General features: G+C 37.4%; 2 protein-coding genes across 6 annotated transcripts in view; both read left to right on the forward strand.

The window, feature by feature from the left end:
• The first annotated feature begins 612 nt into the window (after window positions 1-612).
• wdr83os (WD repeat domain 83 opposite strand) lies at window positions 613-2,347 on the forward strand. Its single transcript, XM_073876148.1, has 4 exons — window positions 613-773; window positions 1,311-1,416; window positions 1,541-1,632; window positions 1,834-2,347. The coding sequence occupies exons 1-4, from the start codon at window positions 724-726 to the stop codon at window positions 1,904-1,906; spliced, it is 321 nt and encodes a 106-aa protein (XP_073732249.1). The 5' UTR covers window positions 613-723; the 3' UTR covers window positions 1,907-2,347.
• Window positions 2,348-5,851: 3,504 nt separating this feature from the next.
• Window positions 5,852-18,618, forward strand: part of cacna1ab (calcium channel, voltage-dependent, P/Q type, alpha 1A subunit, b) — a 190,250-nt gene continuing 177,483 nt past the window's right edge. For all 5 annotated transcript variants that reach the window (XM_073876150.1, XM_073876154.1, XM_073876151.1 and 2 more), the window contains exon 1: window positions 5,852-6,239. In XM_073876150.1, coding sequence (XP_073732251.1) covers window positions 5,854-6,239 — 386 coding nt within the window. In that variant the 5' untranslated portion in view covers window positions 5,852-5,853. The remainder of the gene's footprint in view (window positions 6,240-18,618) is intronic.

Raw genomic sequence — 18,618 nt, forward strand, 5'->3', positions numbered from 1 at the left:
AACTTTTTTAGGTTGATACTTAGACAAACCCTTTAAAAAAATAATACTGTGTTCATATTTAATTTAGAAAAAATAAGCATATTACGGGACATAGCCTATTTGTATTATTATTGTATACCGTATACATGCATTATTGTAATGTAAGCAATGTTATTAAATAATGTATTTTATATTGTATTATGGAGTACATGAGAAAACATGATATTTTTAGGTTGATATTTAGACATTACGACATTAGATATTTATTTATACATATAATTTATTTGAATATAATTTCTAGTATTTAGGTAATGGACACGAAAATCAAATGATACCAGGATTCCAATAAATATACCTTAGATTAAATCTAAATTTGATTTAATTCAATTTTTTCTATCGGTCTGTGTTTTCCAACCATGGGTATCGGCCCACAAGGGGGCATAAACAAATTTCCATTGGAGCCTTAAGAAAAAACAAGCATTATAAATAAGCTAAATCAACTAAAAATTGTTTTTTCATAATTAACATGCATATTTCTAAGCTACAGAATATTTTATTCACTGATCTGCTTTATAAATCACATATACTCCTCACCGGTAGGAGGCGCTAGTGTACCACGTACTTGAACACGACGCACTAAACAGACAGACAGAGTCAGCATTCATTCACGGGTCAGCTGTTCACTACCGTTCTGCTCTCGCAAGACCCTCAAATAAGTTTGTACTTTTATTGGGGTTTTAGATTATGACCGTAAACAACATGGCAGATCCAAGACGACCGAACAAGATTTTTCGGTTAGTATATTTTCTTGTTTGCGGTTTTAAGTGAAAAGATAAGTCTGTAAAGCGTTTTCATTGACTGTCTTTAGCATCATGGTTAGCAACAGTTTGGCTAATGATTTAGAGATTAGAGAAGATTTTCACCGACGATGTTTAAATATATCTGATTTACCTTATTAGCAGGTCTAAATACAGTGGTTTAATATTATTTCAAAACGATTTTTAAAGCAATTCGTAAACACGTTTAAAATGCGCTATAATAAAGCCTTGTTTACGTGGTGTGAATCCTTTTCCATTTTAAGCATTTCACTTTTAACATGATAAATTCCCGCCACACACACACACACTTGATTCATCTAGATTTATTTTTTTATCTGTATGTTCCTACTTGAAACTTGAAACTATCTTCTATTATCTGATAATCTTACTTCCGTCTCAGATTTTTGTAAATACCTGTGACATTTGTGTTTTATATGTTTAGTTTTGTATATCTATGGACCTGAATGGAAAATTGGACAACAATAATTGTCAAACCATATATTTGCTTTACAGCTACAAGCCTCCCAACACAGAATCAAATCCCACATTGGAAGACCCCACGCCAGACTACATGAACTTGCTGGGAATGATCTTCAGTATGTGTGGCCTGATGCTCAAGGTGACCTTACATTTACCTGTGTTGTTTACAGATAACCGCAGTTGTTATTGTTTTTTGTCTTTGAAAGCAGTTAAAAAGATTGATTTTCATGTTTGAATTAGTGTATTTTGTATTCTTTTCACAGCTAAAATGGTGTGCTTGGATTGCTGTGTACTGCTCATTTATCAGTTTTGCTAATTCACGAAGCTCAGAAGATACCAAACAAATGATGAGCAGCTTTATGTGAGTCATTTTTATACTTCATTGTTGTTCTCATAAATGACACCAGAAAAGCTTATTTAACTAATTCATATATTATCTAAAAAAATATAACCCATACATTTAATTTAGTGAAGCAAAAGTGCACTTACAGTACAGAAAATGTTACCAAACATGAATATAATGCTTTCTGTACATACACCTAAACACAAGTTGTTTCTTTATGTTGTCCATATCTGCAGTCGTGATGTCATATTTGCAAAACCCACAGCCCATGTCGCCACCATGGTAGCATGTAATCCAGACCCACTGGCTGTCTCAGCATGGGTAATGGTGTAAGAGCCAGAGAAAACCAGCTGACCCTCCCACTGTCCTTCTGGAACACATGGACATAAAATCATCACCCCAGCTGGCCAATCTGAGGCTGTAAACTCGACCAATGCAGCCCTTGTATGACCTTTATGTCTTCTCTGTGCTGTCCATTCATGACTGTTTTTGTGTCATATTTGCCCTCGCTGTGCTAAAATACTAATATACTATAAATGTGATTTTAAAGTTATTTAAATTATAGCTTTTGTGTAGCTAGATAGACATTGCTTAATTATATCGTATTTCTAGCTATATTTACAAATGTTTTTCTACAGATCACAAGCCTTGTCTTTTAAAAGTGTGTATGCTATGACTGTAGGAGTGAAAGGGCACAAAACCTTAAAATAAATCAATTTTGACCCGACACTTTGATGTGTGTTACGATTTACAGATCCAATACAAGGATTTTTTCAAACCGCGCTATTCTTCCTTTTACTTTTCTTTACTTTTGACTGTATGTCTGGGCGAATGTAGACAGTCAGCCTTTAATTCTGACAGATTTAATGCTTCTGGAGAGCTCTGGGTGTAAGCAAAGCCCACTGCTGTACAGCAGCAGAATGGATATATAGTACTTTACAGAGGTGCCAGATTCATTCCTCTCAGCATGCTCAAGCTGTACTCTGCACAGACTTAGAAGATTTAAGACCTAACCGGCAAATCATGAGCTGGCACTTTAGTTCTGTTATAAAGTGTTAGCTATAGCGTGTAATTTTCATGAACAAGGATGAGAAATGTATGCTTCACATTTTACAATCAAATGACAAAAACATTGGAGTTTGGACACGTTTTTGTGACATTTAGCTGGGTGTGACAGCAACCTAATTATACTAAAATCTGACCCTACTGCAAGTACAGTTGCGCTGCTTTACCACTAGGTGGTCAACGTGGATACATTTTCAAAAACAATGTTATAATGGGGGGATGTAATACTGATGCTGTTTATGTTCTTTAATGTAAAAAAATATATATATTAAAAACATTATTTTATATAAGTGATGAACTTATATAATGGTTGTATCTGTCTGGCATATGTATATCCCGTTTGATGCCTGTCATATTAGTTTTACATGAGAATGAATGCAGACGTTCGTAGTAAAGTATTTGATTATTGTGTCGTGCTGTTTTGCATTAGGCTTTATATAATGTAGAAATTGCTGGGTTCTATTCAAGGGACTTACTCATAATAAGGTCATAGCCATAAAGATAATGATCACCCTCTTTTATCTCATATGAAGAAAGCTTTATGCCATTTACGGGGAAAGCTGAGTAAGAGGCCGAATCAGCATTTTACCGACAATGCACCTTCAATCATATTTTTTGCCGTTTTTGTTGATCACACAATGCACTCAACAAAACTCGTGTGAACCCACCCGTATTATCAATTATTTTCTTTATTTGTACTATTTTTCTTTAATATGTACTATGATTATTGATCAGTGAATTTGTGGCTACTATGTTTTTAACACATTTTTTTTAGTTTAACTATATAAGTTCATAGCTCTCCTTCTAATAAATTTAGCATTTCATTTAGGTGTAACAGCAGAGTCTATGCACTGCTTTATAGAAGGCTAGAAAGAAAAATAAAACATTTGTGTATCCTCTCAGCCAGCGCGCAGTAGCAGTTAAACATTTACGTGTAGTTTTATCCGCCCGACGCTGCGCTCGCGCTGTCAGTGTAGTGTCACGTACCCGATACGCGCGCACAGAGCGCGAGACTCCTCATAGAACATACAAGCACGCGGAGGTCTCCCCGCACGCAGAGTCGTCCACGACCACTTCTCATATAATCCAGACGATGAGAGTGAGGAAAACGCAACATTATCCCGTTTCAGCCAACATAATATTTAAAGACACAATGTTCCGGGCTTGAAGATGGATGTGACCTGCTCTGAGAAAACGGACCTCGGATCATTCAGTTTTTGGAGTTTTACCGGTAGTTTTGTCAGTTATAAACTACAGGTAATCCGGACGGATCCAGATTTCAGATTCGCCTCGGAAACAACACAAAGCTCTATGGTAAGTGATGATAAAAGTCTCCGAATTATCAAATGAAATGTTGATATGCCTTGAAAAAACGAGTATTTTTATCATTCTGAGGTAAAATCTTTACTGAATACACAAAAACACCATAGGCTAATCTGCCATGGTCATTTTTGGTACCATATGGTACTACAGTATTTTTTAAATCCCTCGTAAATGGTAATGGCACGTTTTCTCACGCAGACTTTGTTTTTGGTAAATTGTCTGACTGGCAGTTTTTGCTGTTCCCTCGAGTCTCAACTCACAGCTATTTATCATAATTTGTTCACTCAGCAGATAGGTTATTATTTATGCACTGAAGGGTACTAAATGCAGCAAATCATTTTATTGTATGTGTTCACACATTTTCTTTCCTCTTTAAAATCATATGTCAGCATCTGAATTGGCTCTGACGCTTTATTTTGTCAGCAGTTTCTGATTGCTGTTGACTGAAATGCACGTTTTAATATAAAATATCCTATATTATCTATGTATATAGGATTATAATATAATATAAAATCCAAAAATCTGATCTGCTCTGGAGTTTGACCTTTCACTATAAAAATCAGTGATAAATAGCACTAAAAGTGGTGCCTTGTAATCATAGGGGAAGCATTTTAAGTGCCATATAACACCTATGTAGAACCATATGCGATGCTGTAATGGTGCTATATCACCCCTGTATGGTTTTTCTATTATTACAAGCTTTTAGTGCTATTAAGCACCATTTTTTGAGTGTTTTCATCAGAGATGATGTGTGATGGTGGCCATATTTCTATGGTTAAGTTTTAGTGTTTTTGTAAAACTTTGTAAATGTCACACTAATTGCATGTATTCATATACACCCCCACAAAAGTGAGTCTGTCTATGTGCTGGTGCAATGGAGATCTAACCCACAACCCACTTGCTGTAACACAACAAAAACTGAAATCATCCAAAATTAGGTTCTTTTGTGGCTGTGCATATTCTTTACCTGTAAGATTACTTTGCCAGCTTTTACAGTAAGATTTATGGTGTTGGCTGAAAACAAAGATGTTTTCTATTCTCTTCTCCTGGAAGTAGCCAATAAATCAAACCATTTAAAGAAAGAAGACATGTTTTTAAAATACTGAAAACGAATGTCACAATGTTGTTAGGCATCAGGAAGTTACCAAAAAATGTAGGACCATTTATTCTTGTTCGTTTTCACCTCGCTAAATACATCCCTTTATTGAAATGGCTTTGCTCTCGATTGGCCAAAAATAAAAAGCAGTAGAGGCAGATTTAGTGAGTTCCATCTTTAGTGCCTGTTCATGGAGACAGGCTGTGTCCTTCCTAAATGCAGCCTGGCAACAAGACCCCGCCTGTCCGCAAAGAGTACAGCCACAGTCAGGACTGTAGTGTGTCTCTTTCATTCACATTTTTGTCACCGTTCTTATCTTTTCATGTGCTGTACTCTATCTTTCCCCTTTCTTTTCATCTATTTCTTTGTACTATGTGGAAGGTCAGCACAGCATTTGTCTCTTCTTTGGTGCTATGCTTCCGGCTGCAGAACAGCAGAAGTGTTATCAGCCCTTGTGGTGCATTTTTAATCCCAAAAGAGCTCCAGAATTTTTCAGCGTGTGTATGAGTGTGTGTGTGTGTGTGTGTTTGAGAGTTTGTGTATGTCACTTTAAATTACTTTCCCTCCAGCCATGTCTCAGCGCTCAAATGCTGTCAGCAAATATTGTACTGGATGCGTGCATCATCTATTTTTATGTGACGTTGGTTTATTGCAATTTACTTTCAACAACAGCATACCCTCTTTAATTAACCTTCCCTTTGTGTTTTCTTTATCCTTTCTTTTTTATCCCTTTACTCCCATTATGGGCCATGCTGTCTCCCATGTACGCAGACAGCTCAGTGATCACGGACAGAGCGCCGCCCTTGTGGCAGAAAGGGAGAGTGCAGCCTCAGGGCCCCAGACTCCGCTCTCATCCTCCCACCAGTGGGAGCAGTGTTTGTGCCAACCCCACCTACTTCCATACCGTGTATGACATGCGTGATGAAACATGCCAAGATGAGTCCTTGGACTACAGCAAGTCTAATGGAGGAGAGACCGTGGTGATGGATGGATCGCTTTACTCTTTGATGCCCGATGATTCCCTGGTGCCACCTGTCAGGAGGAGAGGAGGACTTGTGGACCACCGTGATGTCATTAAAGCGCACCAGTCACATAAGTTACAGAGCACACCACAAGCCCGTCGTAAACAGTGGGAGTGAGTATTGAATAATTTGATCTTCTGGAGTACACTTCCATTATAATAATTATTTTAAATATGCCATGTGTTTAACTTTCTCTGTTTATTAAAATATGCTTGAAAACTCCATCATAAAACACCAATCTCAAACCAAAACCATCTTTGTTAGGCATAATGCTACTTACCAGGGCCGGAGTGGGACTCATTTTCAGCCCTGGAGTTTCATGCCTTAGACCGGCCCACTTTAGTTCATGACTGACTACATTAAAGTATTATAATTAAATGCTGAGTAGCCTAACTAAGTCTGCAATAGTGCACTGTTCTCTGCAGCCTTGCAGTTCATTGTATTTTTTTATTTATTATTTCCAATTCAGTACAAATACAGAAGCCTAAACAATTATGATTTTTGCTATAATCGTGCAGCCCTGCCATAAGGTATTTTAATATTATTCAATTAAATTTATTCAAAAACTACTTAATGGAACAAATGTGTTTGTCTTTTCCCCTATATTTCTTTTTTTTTAATGTGGGTGGGTCTTGATATAACCTGTTGGGTTGAAAAAGTTTGGAAACCCCTGATATACAATACACAAGCAAGATTTATCAAGTAGGCAGGGGAAACAGTAGCCTGGTTCTACCAGACTCTCGTATATTTCATTTGTACAGAGTCTGGCCTCTCTCCATTGAGAAACGTTTACTTCCTTGTTGGCGGGTTCTCTGTTAAAGTTCAACACTATTGGATCTGCCCAGAGTCACTCAGGATCTGCTATAGGCAATCGCTAACGTGTGGTCGTGACGTATATCATGTGACGAAAAAGGGCGGAAACAACAAGTCCGAATAAACAGACCAACAAAAATTAGCAAAACATTGTTTTTGCTCCGGTTTTAACTTCTGTATATTCTGCAGTTTTGCACCAACGGACTGAATAGCTTTTCTCACATCTTTCTCCACTGCCATTACTGAACTAAAACTCAAACTGACGCTCAACGTCAACATTCTCAGCCACTACCTCTGTTCGCTGATTGGTCTTACAAAAATTTGAAGTCGAAACGCTAGAATAGACCGAAAACCCAGACGTAGTACTGAGTGAAAATGTAATTGAGCGGAAGTGTGTAGGAGGGCGCAGCCAGGGAAGGGAAACAGATGGAAAAATAAAAATCCTTGTTCACAGGCAAGCACTTTGAAAAGCAGAAGAAAGCGGCGCGTCCTGCCTTTTCCATGTGTTTTAGATGTTAATGGACCCTAATGCTAGCCTGACTACGTCAGACTTCGTACTTCCGCTAAATTTCATTACGCTTCTGTACTCAGTCTGAGATACCTCCCATTCAAACCGTTTTCCCCCGGTCTCAAAACGACCGTCCAATCAACGAACAGAGGGCGGGCTGAGAGCCGTGACAGAGACGCTAAACGCCGAATCACGGTTGTAGTTTGTTGTGGACATGGAGACACAGAAAGCTATTTGCTCTGTTGTGGAGAACCGGCACTTGCCAACTTAAACCCGAACAAGAAAAGTGTTTGTTAAACATTTGAATGGAGATTATGTTGTTGCCCACTCCCGACAAGTTTTTTGGAAAAGTTAAATTTATCAACTTTACCGATCGTCAGCGAGAAACTGTGTGCAGCACAGCTTGACGTGCACAACGATCGAGAAATCATGGAAGGGAATTATATTGTTCACAGTTAATGGTGGAGGACGCGTGGGCAAGCATTCTTTGGTGACATTCCTGATTAACCAGAAAATAAGGTAGGAAGATTTAATTTACATATGGTTATGGTTGTCTGGTGGAAGAGTTTGAGAGGAGAGAGGGGCTTTCCTCCCGTTAGACGTGAGTGGAAAGCCACCGTAAGGATAGTGTTCAACTAGCTCTGGCCCGATTTACTTTACATAATCTGCAAAAGTCGTTCATAGCCATGTTAACTCTGGTATTTCGCTCGATGGGTTTGTTTTCACATCATACGTGTATTTTACAGCAGAGATTCGATGCGGCTGATCCGGCGCATAAAGCACATCATATCCAAATGTTATGTGTGATTGGCTTACGTTTAGACCAATGATTTAAAACTTCAGACAAGCCCCTCCCACGAGAAGGAAAACGATTGTCAATTATGCCCAGCCAGACTCTGTCTATGAAGCGAAGCAAAATAGCAGAGGATGGTATTACCAGGCTACCCTAATGCAATAATTTTTCCAATATGTGGTTGGGATTCGGGACACAATCAACTTGGGCATAAAGTGGTGGCGACATCTCCCACCCGTAAATTATGCCAGTGGGGCTGGATAAATGCTGACGGTCTAGGGACAGCAACCTTCAACCCGGTGGCATGATAACACCGGCCCTCGTGGCCAAATAAATAGACTGGCCCACCGGGAATTCCCGGTCCTCCCTATGGCCAATTCGGGCCTGCTACTTACTATAGCAATAGCAGTAAATTGCGATTAACTACACAAAAATAACACTAATCCTAACTGTATAGGAGATATAAGAGCATCTAACCCCCCCTACACTAAACCAAACTAGTTCTCAACCATATAAAACACGACAACACGCAAGTAAAAGTACAGTCACAGGTATTAATTTCATAAATTGACCAAAACAGTATAAAGGTATTACAAACAATTCGTGTTGCAAACCTTGCGAACTGAAGCCATACGATCACGATCACGAAATCTACGAATGCAACGCACACAGTCAGATCTCATTTATACATAAACCAGAACATTAAAGCATGACGCAATCGGCCACGACAGCCAATAACGCTTCACATTCTTGGCTGATGTAATGATGCAATTGCTCATTAGATACACAAGAGCCAATGCTATTTCACAATCAAAGATGACGCATCATTGCTTCTTCTGGCGGCAGTTTTTGAACGAGAGTACACCAGATTTGATGTTTACAGCGGATTGTGATCACTTTTGCATTATTTTTGTAATAAAAATTTATCATTTGACCATCATTACACTTGAAAAAAGTTTACAAAAAAAGTTGACAATTTTGTATGCTATATGCTTTATATCATATAATAAATAAATGGGCGTGTTATTTGGCCTAAATGCCTAAAAAGCGTAATGTGTATTATAAATAGAATTAATCCTGGCAGTTTAAATACCAATGCATGTCATTATATTTTACCCCAAAATATAATTTTATAACCCTAATATTTTAAGTTTCACCTGCTGCCGGTAGAGGCGCTAATGTAGTAAACCCATCTGTTGTTCATATTTGGGGGAATGGACAAACGACCATAACAATCTTATGGGTTGGAGGATATTGGCTGTTATATAATATTACTCAATACCGAAATGTACTTTAAAATAAAGTCGAACTGAGATATTTGGCCATTAAATGACATTTTGCAGTTTAATGTCAGTGGTGGCTCTATGAACTGAAATTCTCAACATATGTCAGCACAGATCCAGACATCGAACACAATGACTTTAAAAAACACCCACATCGGTATTTTTTTACTTTCATAACATACATACCGTAAAAGAGAATTTACAAATCTGTCCTTTGAAGGGTAAATTGTAAGTTCATCCTCTGAGGGGTAGTTCATTTCAAGCCTCTTTCAGAAAGCACGGCTTTCCAAACTGTCTTTCAAAAAGTATTCATATCCTATCATATCTCCCAAGTATAAAGAGCAGGTCATGTGGGTGTGTGAGGAGGGGGTGTATTGTTAAAGTCACAGTGATGGACACAATGATGGACACAATGATGGACAAAGTGACCTTTGCTTTATTTCGACCCTTGTGTCTGTGTGCATGTGTGCGTGTGTCAGCCTGACAGCAGTTAGTGAATCTGTAACCCCTTATCTCTCGGGAGGGAAATATATTGCCTGAAATCTACAATGGACAAGAAGAAAAATCTTACCATTATGAAAAGGCAAAGCATAAGGTTGTAGTGCACGGAAAGCTTTTTTATATTGCTGTGTTGGAATTAGTGGGCACATGCTCCTCTTGAGCTGTCAACTTCAGTAACATCCTCTGCAGACTTCAACTCATATTTCAAAGCCCTTAAGGTGATGTGTGTATTTCTATGCCGCTAGCAGTACTAAACATGATTGCAAAATATAAGAGTTGTTGCTGAAATCTCTGCATTCTTCATTGCATGCAGGTTGAGCAAGACATTAAAGGGGACATATCATGAAAATCTGACTTTTTTCAAGTTTAAGTGTTATAACTGGATCCCCAGTGCTTCTATCAAACTAGAAAATGTGAAAATGATCAACCCAGTAACTTAGTTTTGGTAAACCATTCCCTTCAAGCATGTGAAAAAATAGGTAATTGAAATTTGGCTGCCCTTGTGATGTCAGAATGGGATCTTATTATAATAATACTGCCCCTTAATCTGCACTATCCAACCACGGCACTGCCATTTAGTGCAGAGATCAGCTAATTTGCATCTGAAAGGTCACACCCAAAAATGGCAATTTTTTTATCACACCTACGATTTTAACATTTTATAATAAATTATCTATACAATATTTTGAGCTAAAACTTCACATACACACTCTGGGGACACCAAGGATTTATTTGACATCTTAAAAAAGTCTTGTGAAATGTCCCTTTAACAAGTATGACTGCATAATGGTCAAACAAATAGAGCAGTGTTATCCACCTGTTTTTTGACGTAAATATGGGTGCCGCCATCTTTGAGCTTTCCTGTTTATGACTTCCGGTGAGCCACTAAAGCTAATGGTAGTCTATTGCAAAGGACACAAGTGTGGATCCAGGAAGACCGACATAATTTGTGCAGTTAGGGGTTGCCGTAATAGCTAATACAAACGTAGTAAAAATTTTTCAAAACATTTGTTTTAACCATAATCCGTGCACAAGAACTGAATGTGTATGTGGCGCACATACACTCATGATCTGTATTTACAAATCCATTCAGTAAAACCTTTTATAGAAACTGCCAGTAAACAATAAAATAATTAAGAAAATAAGAAAATAATTGTATAAGCTCATGTCTCTACCTAGTGCGTAAGAAGCGATGTAATAATATTTTCATATATTCGAAAACAATATTCAATACATGTAACGTTAGTAGTTTAATATGTTTATTATGATTTGTTCAAATAACTTACAATGTGTTAAATGAGAAAGATGATGCTGACTGTGTCGGAAGCTTGACGTGTCGCCATAAACAAGCCTTTGTAAATTCCATGTATAAACACTTGACTGACTTTCCCACCCAAAGATACTGGTATGTCTCTGTGCTTTTATATTTGCACATTGAAGACCCGTCACCTCCGATCAACAACACGAAATGACTAAATAGACCTTTTGCGTGTTTGCAAACAGAGATGACGTTTTTTGTGGGTGGAGCCCAACTGGTGGCAAAAAGTGAATGCTTCTCAATAGCTGTGTGAAGTGTTTTAGCATTAAACTGTGATTTTTAAGGATCCGGTGTTCTGTAGAAGTCTGTTTCCCCTATATTTATCTTAAGTGTAATGTTTCTTATAACGTTTTCACCAAGTTACGTTTATTTTTTAAATAAATTAAAAGTTTAAATGGCTTGGCTACTAATTGTGTATTCTGTATAATATCATTTATTTAATATTTCATCATTTCCTGTTTTCAATTCTTCCTTATATTTTAGCCTACGTGTTTGATGTAAAACTATTATGTTTACATACAAATTAATTTGTATAGGCCTGTTTATATATTATTAACACTTTACATCGTGTGTGTGTGTGTGCTATGTTTATATATTTATTAGTAAACATCATAATTTAGAACAAACAGGAAGAAGACATAGGCTAAGATAGAAGGTAAAAAGAAGTAATAGAAAACGAAAAAAATACGAAAACTTTAATAAATGGTAATATTATTGATATTATGAACTAATTCAAATCTTTAATCTTTCTTAATAAATTATAAACTTAACGTGATGAAAACGCTATAAGAAACACATAGAGGGATCAGACTTTGACAAAACACCGGATATCTTCTCTAAATATTTTCTATTCAAATTATTAAAAGATTTTCAGATGATTTCATCACTCCAGTCTGTCCGGTTGAGGGCTTATTGCAACCATAAACACCTACGTTTAGCTTCAAATGGTGTCTTCGACGATGGTATACTATAAAAATGAATTTTGGTATTCCTATTCTGACACTCAACAGCACAACAAAACATTTTCTAGTGAGTTATATTGTTCATTTCACTCGTGTCTCATTCATTTCCACTGTTTTTCTGCCACCACATGCGTGCGTGACGTAACTGTGATGTCGACTCGCAAAAGGTCTATACATCTTCATGTGATATATCAACCCACTTAATTTCATCCTCACACTGGTTCATACATGGCAGGTGTAGTAAATATGAACTGTTTAAATCATGTTTTATGCGTGCTCCCACTACACTGTTTTCTACCGGCTGACTATTGAACCGGAAGTCTCGCACCGGAAAGGAAATACGTCACATCACTTACTTTCGCATTCGAGAAAAAGGTGGAAAGCAGCACAGTGTTTATATTTTTGAGGAAGCCAACCTACAGACAACTTATTTATTGTCATTTCTGCACATTAAGTTGGAAAAGGAAAAAATAGGGAAAAGTAACTTAAAAAATTGCACACTGCACCTAACAGAACATCTTAGTTTCTACCTTGACATTGTTAGCACTGATACCAGTGTCATCGGCCACAGGTCTCTTGTGCACAGAAGGATCTATTTGTGTTTCAGTGTGGCTGAATGTTTGCGTCATGGTGGGACCAAGTAGAGATGAATCCTGTGCGGCAGTGGATTCCAGTCACGATTCCTTTGCACTTCAGGGGTGTGGAGGCTTCCACTCTCATGTTCACCCACTCATTGTGACAGGAGTATCAGTGGGAAGATGTGAGATAACAGCCTAAAACTGCACTCTCACCTTCTATAGTTCATTTTCATCATTCTGTCTGTGATTGACTCACACTCTTCTTTCTCTTTATTTCTCACTCTCTCTGTTTTTTTTGTCACCGGTCTGTGAGTGATCAGCTGTAACTAAATATGTGCCCGGGGAGTCTGTCACGGAGCAAAGAGGCAGATAAATGCACTTACAAACAAATGCACACACAAATAATGGGGACATACCTTAGAGTGGGTTTCTGTTATTTTTAAATATAGCCATTCATAATTACTACAGGTGTCTCCAACCCTGCTCCTGGTGAGCTACTGTCCTGCAGACTTCACAACCCTGCTCCAACACACATGTCTGTAATTATCACGCAACCCTGAACACCTTGATTAGCTGCTTCAGCTGTGCTTGATTGGGGTTGGAGCTAAAATCTACAGGACGGTAGCTCACCAGGAGCAGGGTTGGATACCCCTAGTCTCGCGTAGCCAGACCTTCAATACTGAAGGTCTGGTGTTTTTCGCTGTTTTTTCTGGACAAAGCCCGCCCACGAGCTGTTTGACCGACATGTCAAACAACCAATCACAGTTTGTTTCGTCTAGCGTCACGTTTCGGACTCCCCACAATAACTAGCCGGCTAGCAACAAGTCAGTTATTGAAATAACCAGCCGCAACCGATAAGCATCTAAATAAACAACATTACTCACTATAGAACAACGTTGTGCACTTCATCAACATCCACACCAATGAGACGCTCCCATTAAACGTCTGTTTGAAGCATATCTCTCCACTTTTTAACAAGCAATTCAGGAGAACCAAACTTTTTGACTCCACTTACTGCTTCAAGCAAAACTCCTGGACGTCTTTTAGAGAGTCTATGCCGCGAACTTTGCATATTTTTGAGAATCCAATGTTTAGCTGATCATGATAACTGGTCATTATTATCCATGTGAACACGACTGATTCTCTTCCTCAATGGAACGTCAGAGCTTTGTTTTCCAGGGACCGAAACTAATCGCGACACTTGCGTCTCCTGGAAATCCGGTTTATTTCAACCAATCAAAGAGGACTTTGACATTCTCAAAGGGTTTCCAGAAAAGTGTATGAAAAACATCAGACGTTCAGCCAACAGTCTGTGGGCGTGACGTCTGAGGTTGAGACTAGGAGACCCCTAGCTATAGACCAACCTTAACAGGGGAGAGCATAGGCAAAAGTATCTTTTTTCAGGAAAAAAACGTAATTTTAAAAGAATGTTTTAGACTGAGATATTTTTTTGCTGTGGTCAATAACTCACAAGTGTGGTCTATCAATATCAGAATAAATTGAATAAATGTAAAACGACTTCAGTATAATTTCACTGAACATAAGTAGCGAACTGTTACTTTCGACCCTGTAAGCTGGAACGAAAGTAACACACAGGTGGATCAAAAGTAACACAACAGAACAAGATAGATTTTTGTGTTACACTTGTGTTTAGTAAATATACATGACTATGACCTTGGTAATATGTAACTGGAAACATATTTTGTCGTTTATCTTTGCAAAATATAATGAAATTACATTTTAAATTTAATTTCAGTTTCATCAAATGTTTCAAACGCAACCTGACAGTACAAACTTGAATTGGTGAGAATAAAACATTTAAACAGTATGAGAACACTATAAAAATGAAATTAAATCAAATTAAATTAAAAAAATATACATTTTCAACATAATGCAACTACAGTATTAGCAGACCTCCTGACATTGAAACCCGATTTACTTCTATTTTAAAAAAACTCTGAGAAGGCAAACCTGATGTGTTAGTGGCCGGGGTCCCCAGGGGGTCCGAAAGATGGTGCCAGGGGGGCCCCAGTTTTATGACATATTATAAAATACATTAATTTATCATGAATTCTGTCTAATTAAACCTAAAAAATAAGGCTACTAACCAACAGCACTACTTTGTTTAATTTAATATGTTTTGTTTAATTAAAATTTTAAGTTTTAGAACAGTTTTTTGTCACAAATTTTCTTTGGGGGGCCGCGAAGGAATGCACGGTACACAAGGGGGGCCGCACGCTAAAAAAGTTTGGGAACCACTGTGTTAGAGCACTAAAAAACATGTAGATTGTAACACATGAAACGAAAAACACAACGCTTTATAAGAAAAAAATGACCGCTTTAGGAATTTACTTCTAATGGTTGAAAACAGCTTTCTGGACCTACACACGCAAACGATGACGAAATAACTCAATTTTTGTTAGCTATTTTTTGCATGCTAAACATGCTGTCATAGTTTGGAATGCAAATGTAATCAAGGCTCTAAGAAAATTGCTTTGTAACTTTTGTCCTGCATTACTTTCTCCCCGGTTCTCCTCTACATGTTTAGCATTTTTAAAATTAAAAAGCAATCAACAACCATGTAGTTTTTACAAATTGGAAAATCTCAAAGGAATATTGTCCCCAAAGGGAAGCATACACTGTAAAACCTAAAAGTTAACTCAACTCAAACCATTTAAGTAAAACGGTTGCATTCGTTTTAACACACATACATTTGAGTACTGTGAACTTAAACAAATTGAGTCATATGCAGTTATGCACTTATATTTAAGTTCACACTACTTAAATATAAGTGTATAATTGTACATGACTCAAGTTTACAGTACTTAAATGTATGTGTTTTAAAACTTAATGGCCTAATGCAACCGGATTACTTAAATGGTTTGAGTTAAGTTAACTGTTTGGTTTTACAAGTGTAATTATTAGAGCCCGACCGATATGCGTTTTTTCGGGCCGATGCCGATACAGATATTAGGGAGTAAAAAAAGACCGATAACGATATATCGGCCGATATTCTTTATGTGTACATTATAGTTCAGTATATACTACAGTATGTTATACTAAAGTACTGTACATAGAATACACTATATATTTTAACATGATATACTATGAATAAATACAATGCAATGCAATGATCACTCACAAATGTGGTGATCACTCACAAATGTGGTGATCCAACACTTATATTGATGTGACAAAGATATGTACTATAGGCAAGAAGTTAACAATAAACTTTATTATCCAAAATTAGTTGGATATCAGTGCACTAAACAGTAAACTTGACTTATTATAAATAACTTTAAAACACAAAGAGAACAAAAGACATAAAACTTGCATCATTTGCAGTTTTGACGAGAATAACGTTATAAAGAGAAACTTATGAAGTCATTGATTAATATTAGCTTTACAGTAAGTTGTGTACTTCACAAATTAGTTAGCCACTCACAGTTACAAAGACAATGCTTGACGGAGCACATACTAATGTACACTATGTTTAATGTTGTGCTTGTGCACAACGTTTTTATAACACAAACCCAGGGTTCCGTGCAAACTTTAAACTTTTATAAAACTAAAGCGTCTTCGCTCCGCCTCTTATTTAGCAAGGGTGTAGAGTTGCGCGAGCTTATTGAATCAATTGCTCTGAAATGAGCGTGTTAACTAACAACACAAGCAGCAGTAATCTCATATATAGTGTTATATAAGTGCACGGCTGCGCGTAGTTTAAACATGTCATTTCTCCGTCTCGCGTCATTTCTCCCGCTTGCGTTTTAACTCGCAAGTCGACAAAGAGACGGATTAAAAACACCAAATGTAAGCGGGAATGCGTCTCTCTTGTCCATTTATAATCCAATCGACCAAAGCGCGTCTTAATACCAGGTGTAACAATGTTGTGAAGAAGACACTGCGTGACTGCTTCCATGCCACCTGAACTGAGAGACTGACTGACTGAACTGAAGTGAAGGGGGTGGGGGATTGGCTGGTGTCACTACAGTGAGTGATCTGGGTCGCCATTAGCAACCAGTATGGCGGACTCTGCTGGACAAACAAGTACTTACATCTTTCAAATGCATTTAATGTGTTCTGTAACAAACGTTCATATCGGCGCATATCTGCGGCTTATACGCCGATACATATATATCTGCGACATGCTCATATCGGCCGATAAAATCGGCAAAACGATAAATCGGTCGGGCTCTAGTAATTATTCAGATTTACCCACTTTTGGGAACAAATTATTTAATAAAAGTATAGATGACAAAATAAAACATTAAACAAAAGAAAACAAAAAGATAAATTATTGTAATATTTGTAAGCAGATTTGTGACATTGACTATGTAAGGGTTAATGTACAGGCAGCCAGTTGTTATGGCAGAGATAAGCACCGACATTGTGATGAAAAGGAGGGTCTTTTATCATGCTGAGGGGTCTTTTTCATGATAACAACGACTGCCTGTACATTATCCTGCTAATTACATGACTATTTACATATTAAATATTGATTTGAAATATTTTATTAGCTAATTTTTAACAAATGCAGACCTTCCGCGAGGGGAAAACACGTTTATTTTTGTTTTTAAGATAAGACGTTCAAATGTTACGAACATGCTATTTGGGTTTTATGTCACATATGTTATGAAAAGACATATTTAGATTTTTGTGTAATATTAAACTGTACCTGTAAAAATTACTTGCAGCATCCGGGTTATTGTGTTATTAATTTTGAGCGCTTGATATCTGGGATTAGCAAACCTTTGCATGTCGCGACCGGCCAATCAGAATCAAGCTTTCCAACAAGCCGTGTAATAAATAAAAATTTTCTTGCTTCTATTAAAGCAAATAGGAACAAGCTGTAACATGCTATTAACAAATAAATGGGTACAATTCATTATCATTAAATGTTTTTAAACTTGTCAAGTCAAACTTGTAAATGGAATTTGAAAGTGAAAGAACTGACTCCAGTTTTCATTAGGATTCTGGGACATTTAAACCCCCTCTGTACATCAGTACTGTTTACAAAAATATTGGGGTGACCATACGTGCCATTCTTCCCGGACGCGTCCTGTCCAGGATTTCGGTGCGACATCCGGAAGTCGTGTTTGCTGAACGCATACGCCATTCAATTAAAAGACATACAAACATAGTTTCATTCTTACCTTAAAATGTAACTGTTGATTTTCTGTAATAATAATAATAATTGCCTATGAAGTATGCGGTCGACAAATACGACTTCCGGAAGACGCACCCGAAATCCTGGACAGGACGCATCCGGGAAGAATGGCACGTTTGGTCACCCTAAAAATATAAGCTATAGAATAAACTAATGTATATATTTTAATAAATCATACATTGGGGGGTACACTTTCTCTTTATCTCTCTTTACTCTCTCATGTTCTTCTGACACTGCTTCCCGCTCAGTGTTTTCCATAAACATGGGTTACGTCTTTCACACACACACACTCAATTAGAGCAGCGCTATATTCAACCAGCTTTTAAAATAGATATATGCACTTCTATCTCCTGAATGTGTACTGCATTCTCTTTTTCATCCTTATGTTTCACAGACCTCCGCTGTACATATGCTGTAGATTACTTATCTGAAAATCAAAAAACATTGCCTTAGGCTTTGAAGCACCGTATAGATCCTAAACACATACAATAATCATGCACATTCAAACACATATACACACAAAGCTGAGCAATATTTGGCAGCAAGTGCAGACAGATCAGTGGGCAGTT

This window comes from Misgurnus anguillicaudatus, chromosome 14 (assembly GCF_027580225.2).
Source record: "Misgurnus anguillicaudatus chromosome 14, ASM2758022v2, whole genome shotgun sequence".
Lineage (NCBI taxonomy): Eukaryota > Metazoa > Chordata > Actinopteri > Cypriniformes > Cobitidae > Misgurnus > Misgurnus anguillicaudatus.

Coding starts and splice junctions, on each gene's coding strand:
- wdr83os (XM_073876148.1), top strand. CDS start 724: ATGACCGTAAACAACATGGCAGATCCAAGACGACCGAACAAGATTTTT. Junction 774..1,310: donor CGACCGAACAAGATTTTTCG/GTTAGTATATTT, acceptor TTTGCTTTACAG/CTACAAGCCTCCCAACACAG. Junction 1,417..1,540: donor TGTGTGGCCTGATGCTCAAG/GTGACCTTACAT, acceptor TTCTTTTCACAG/CTAAAATGGTGTGCTTGGAT.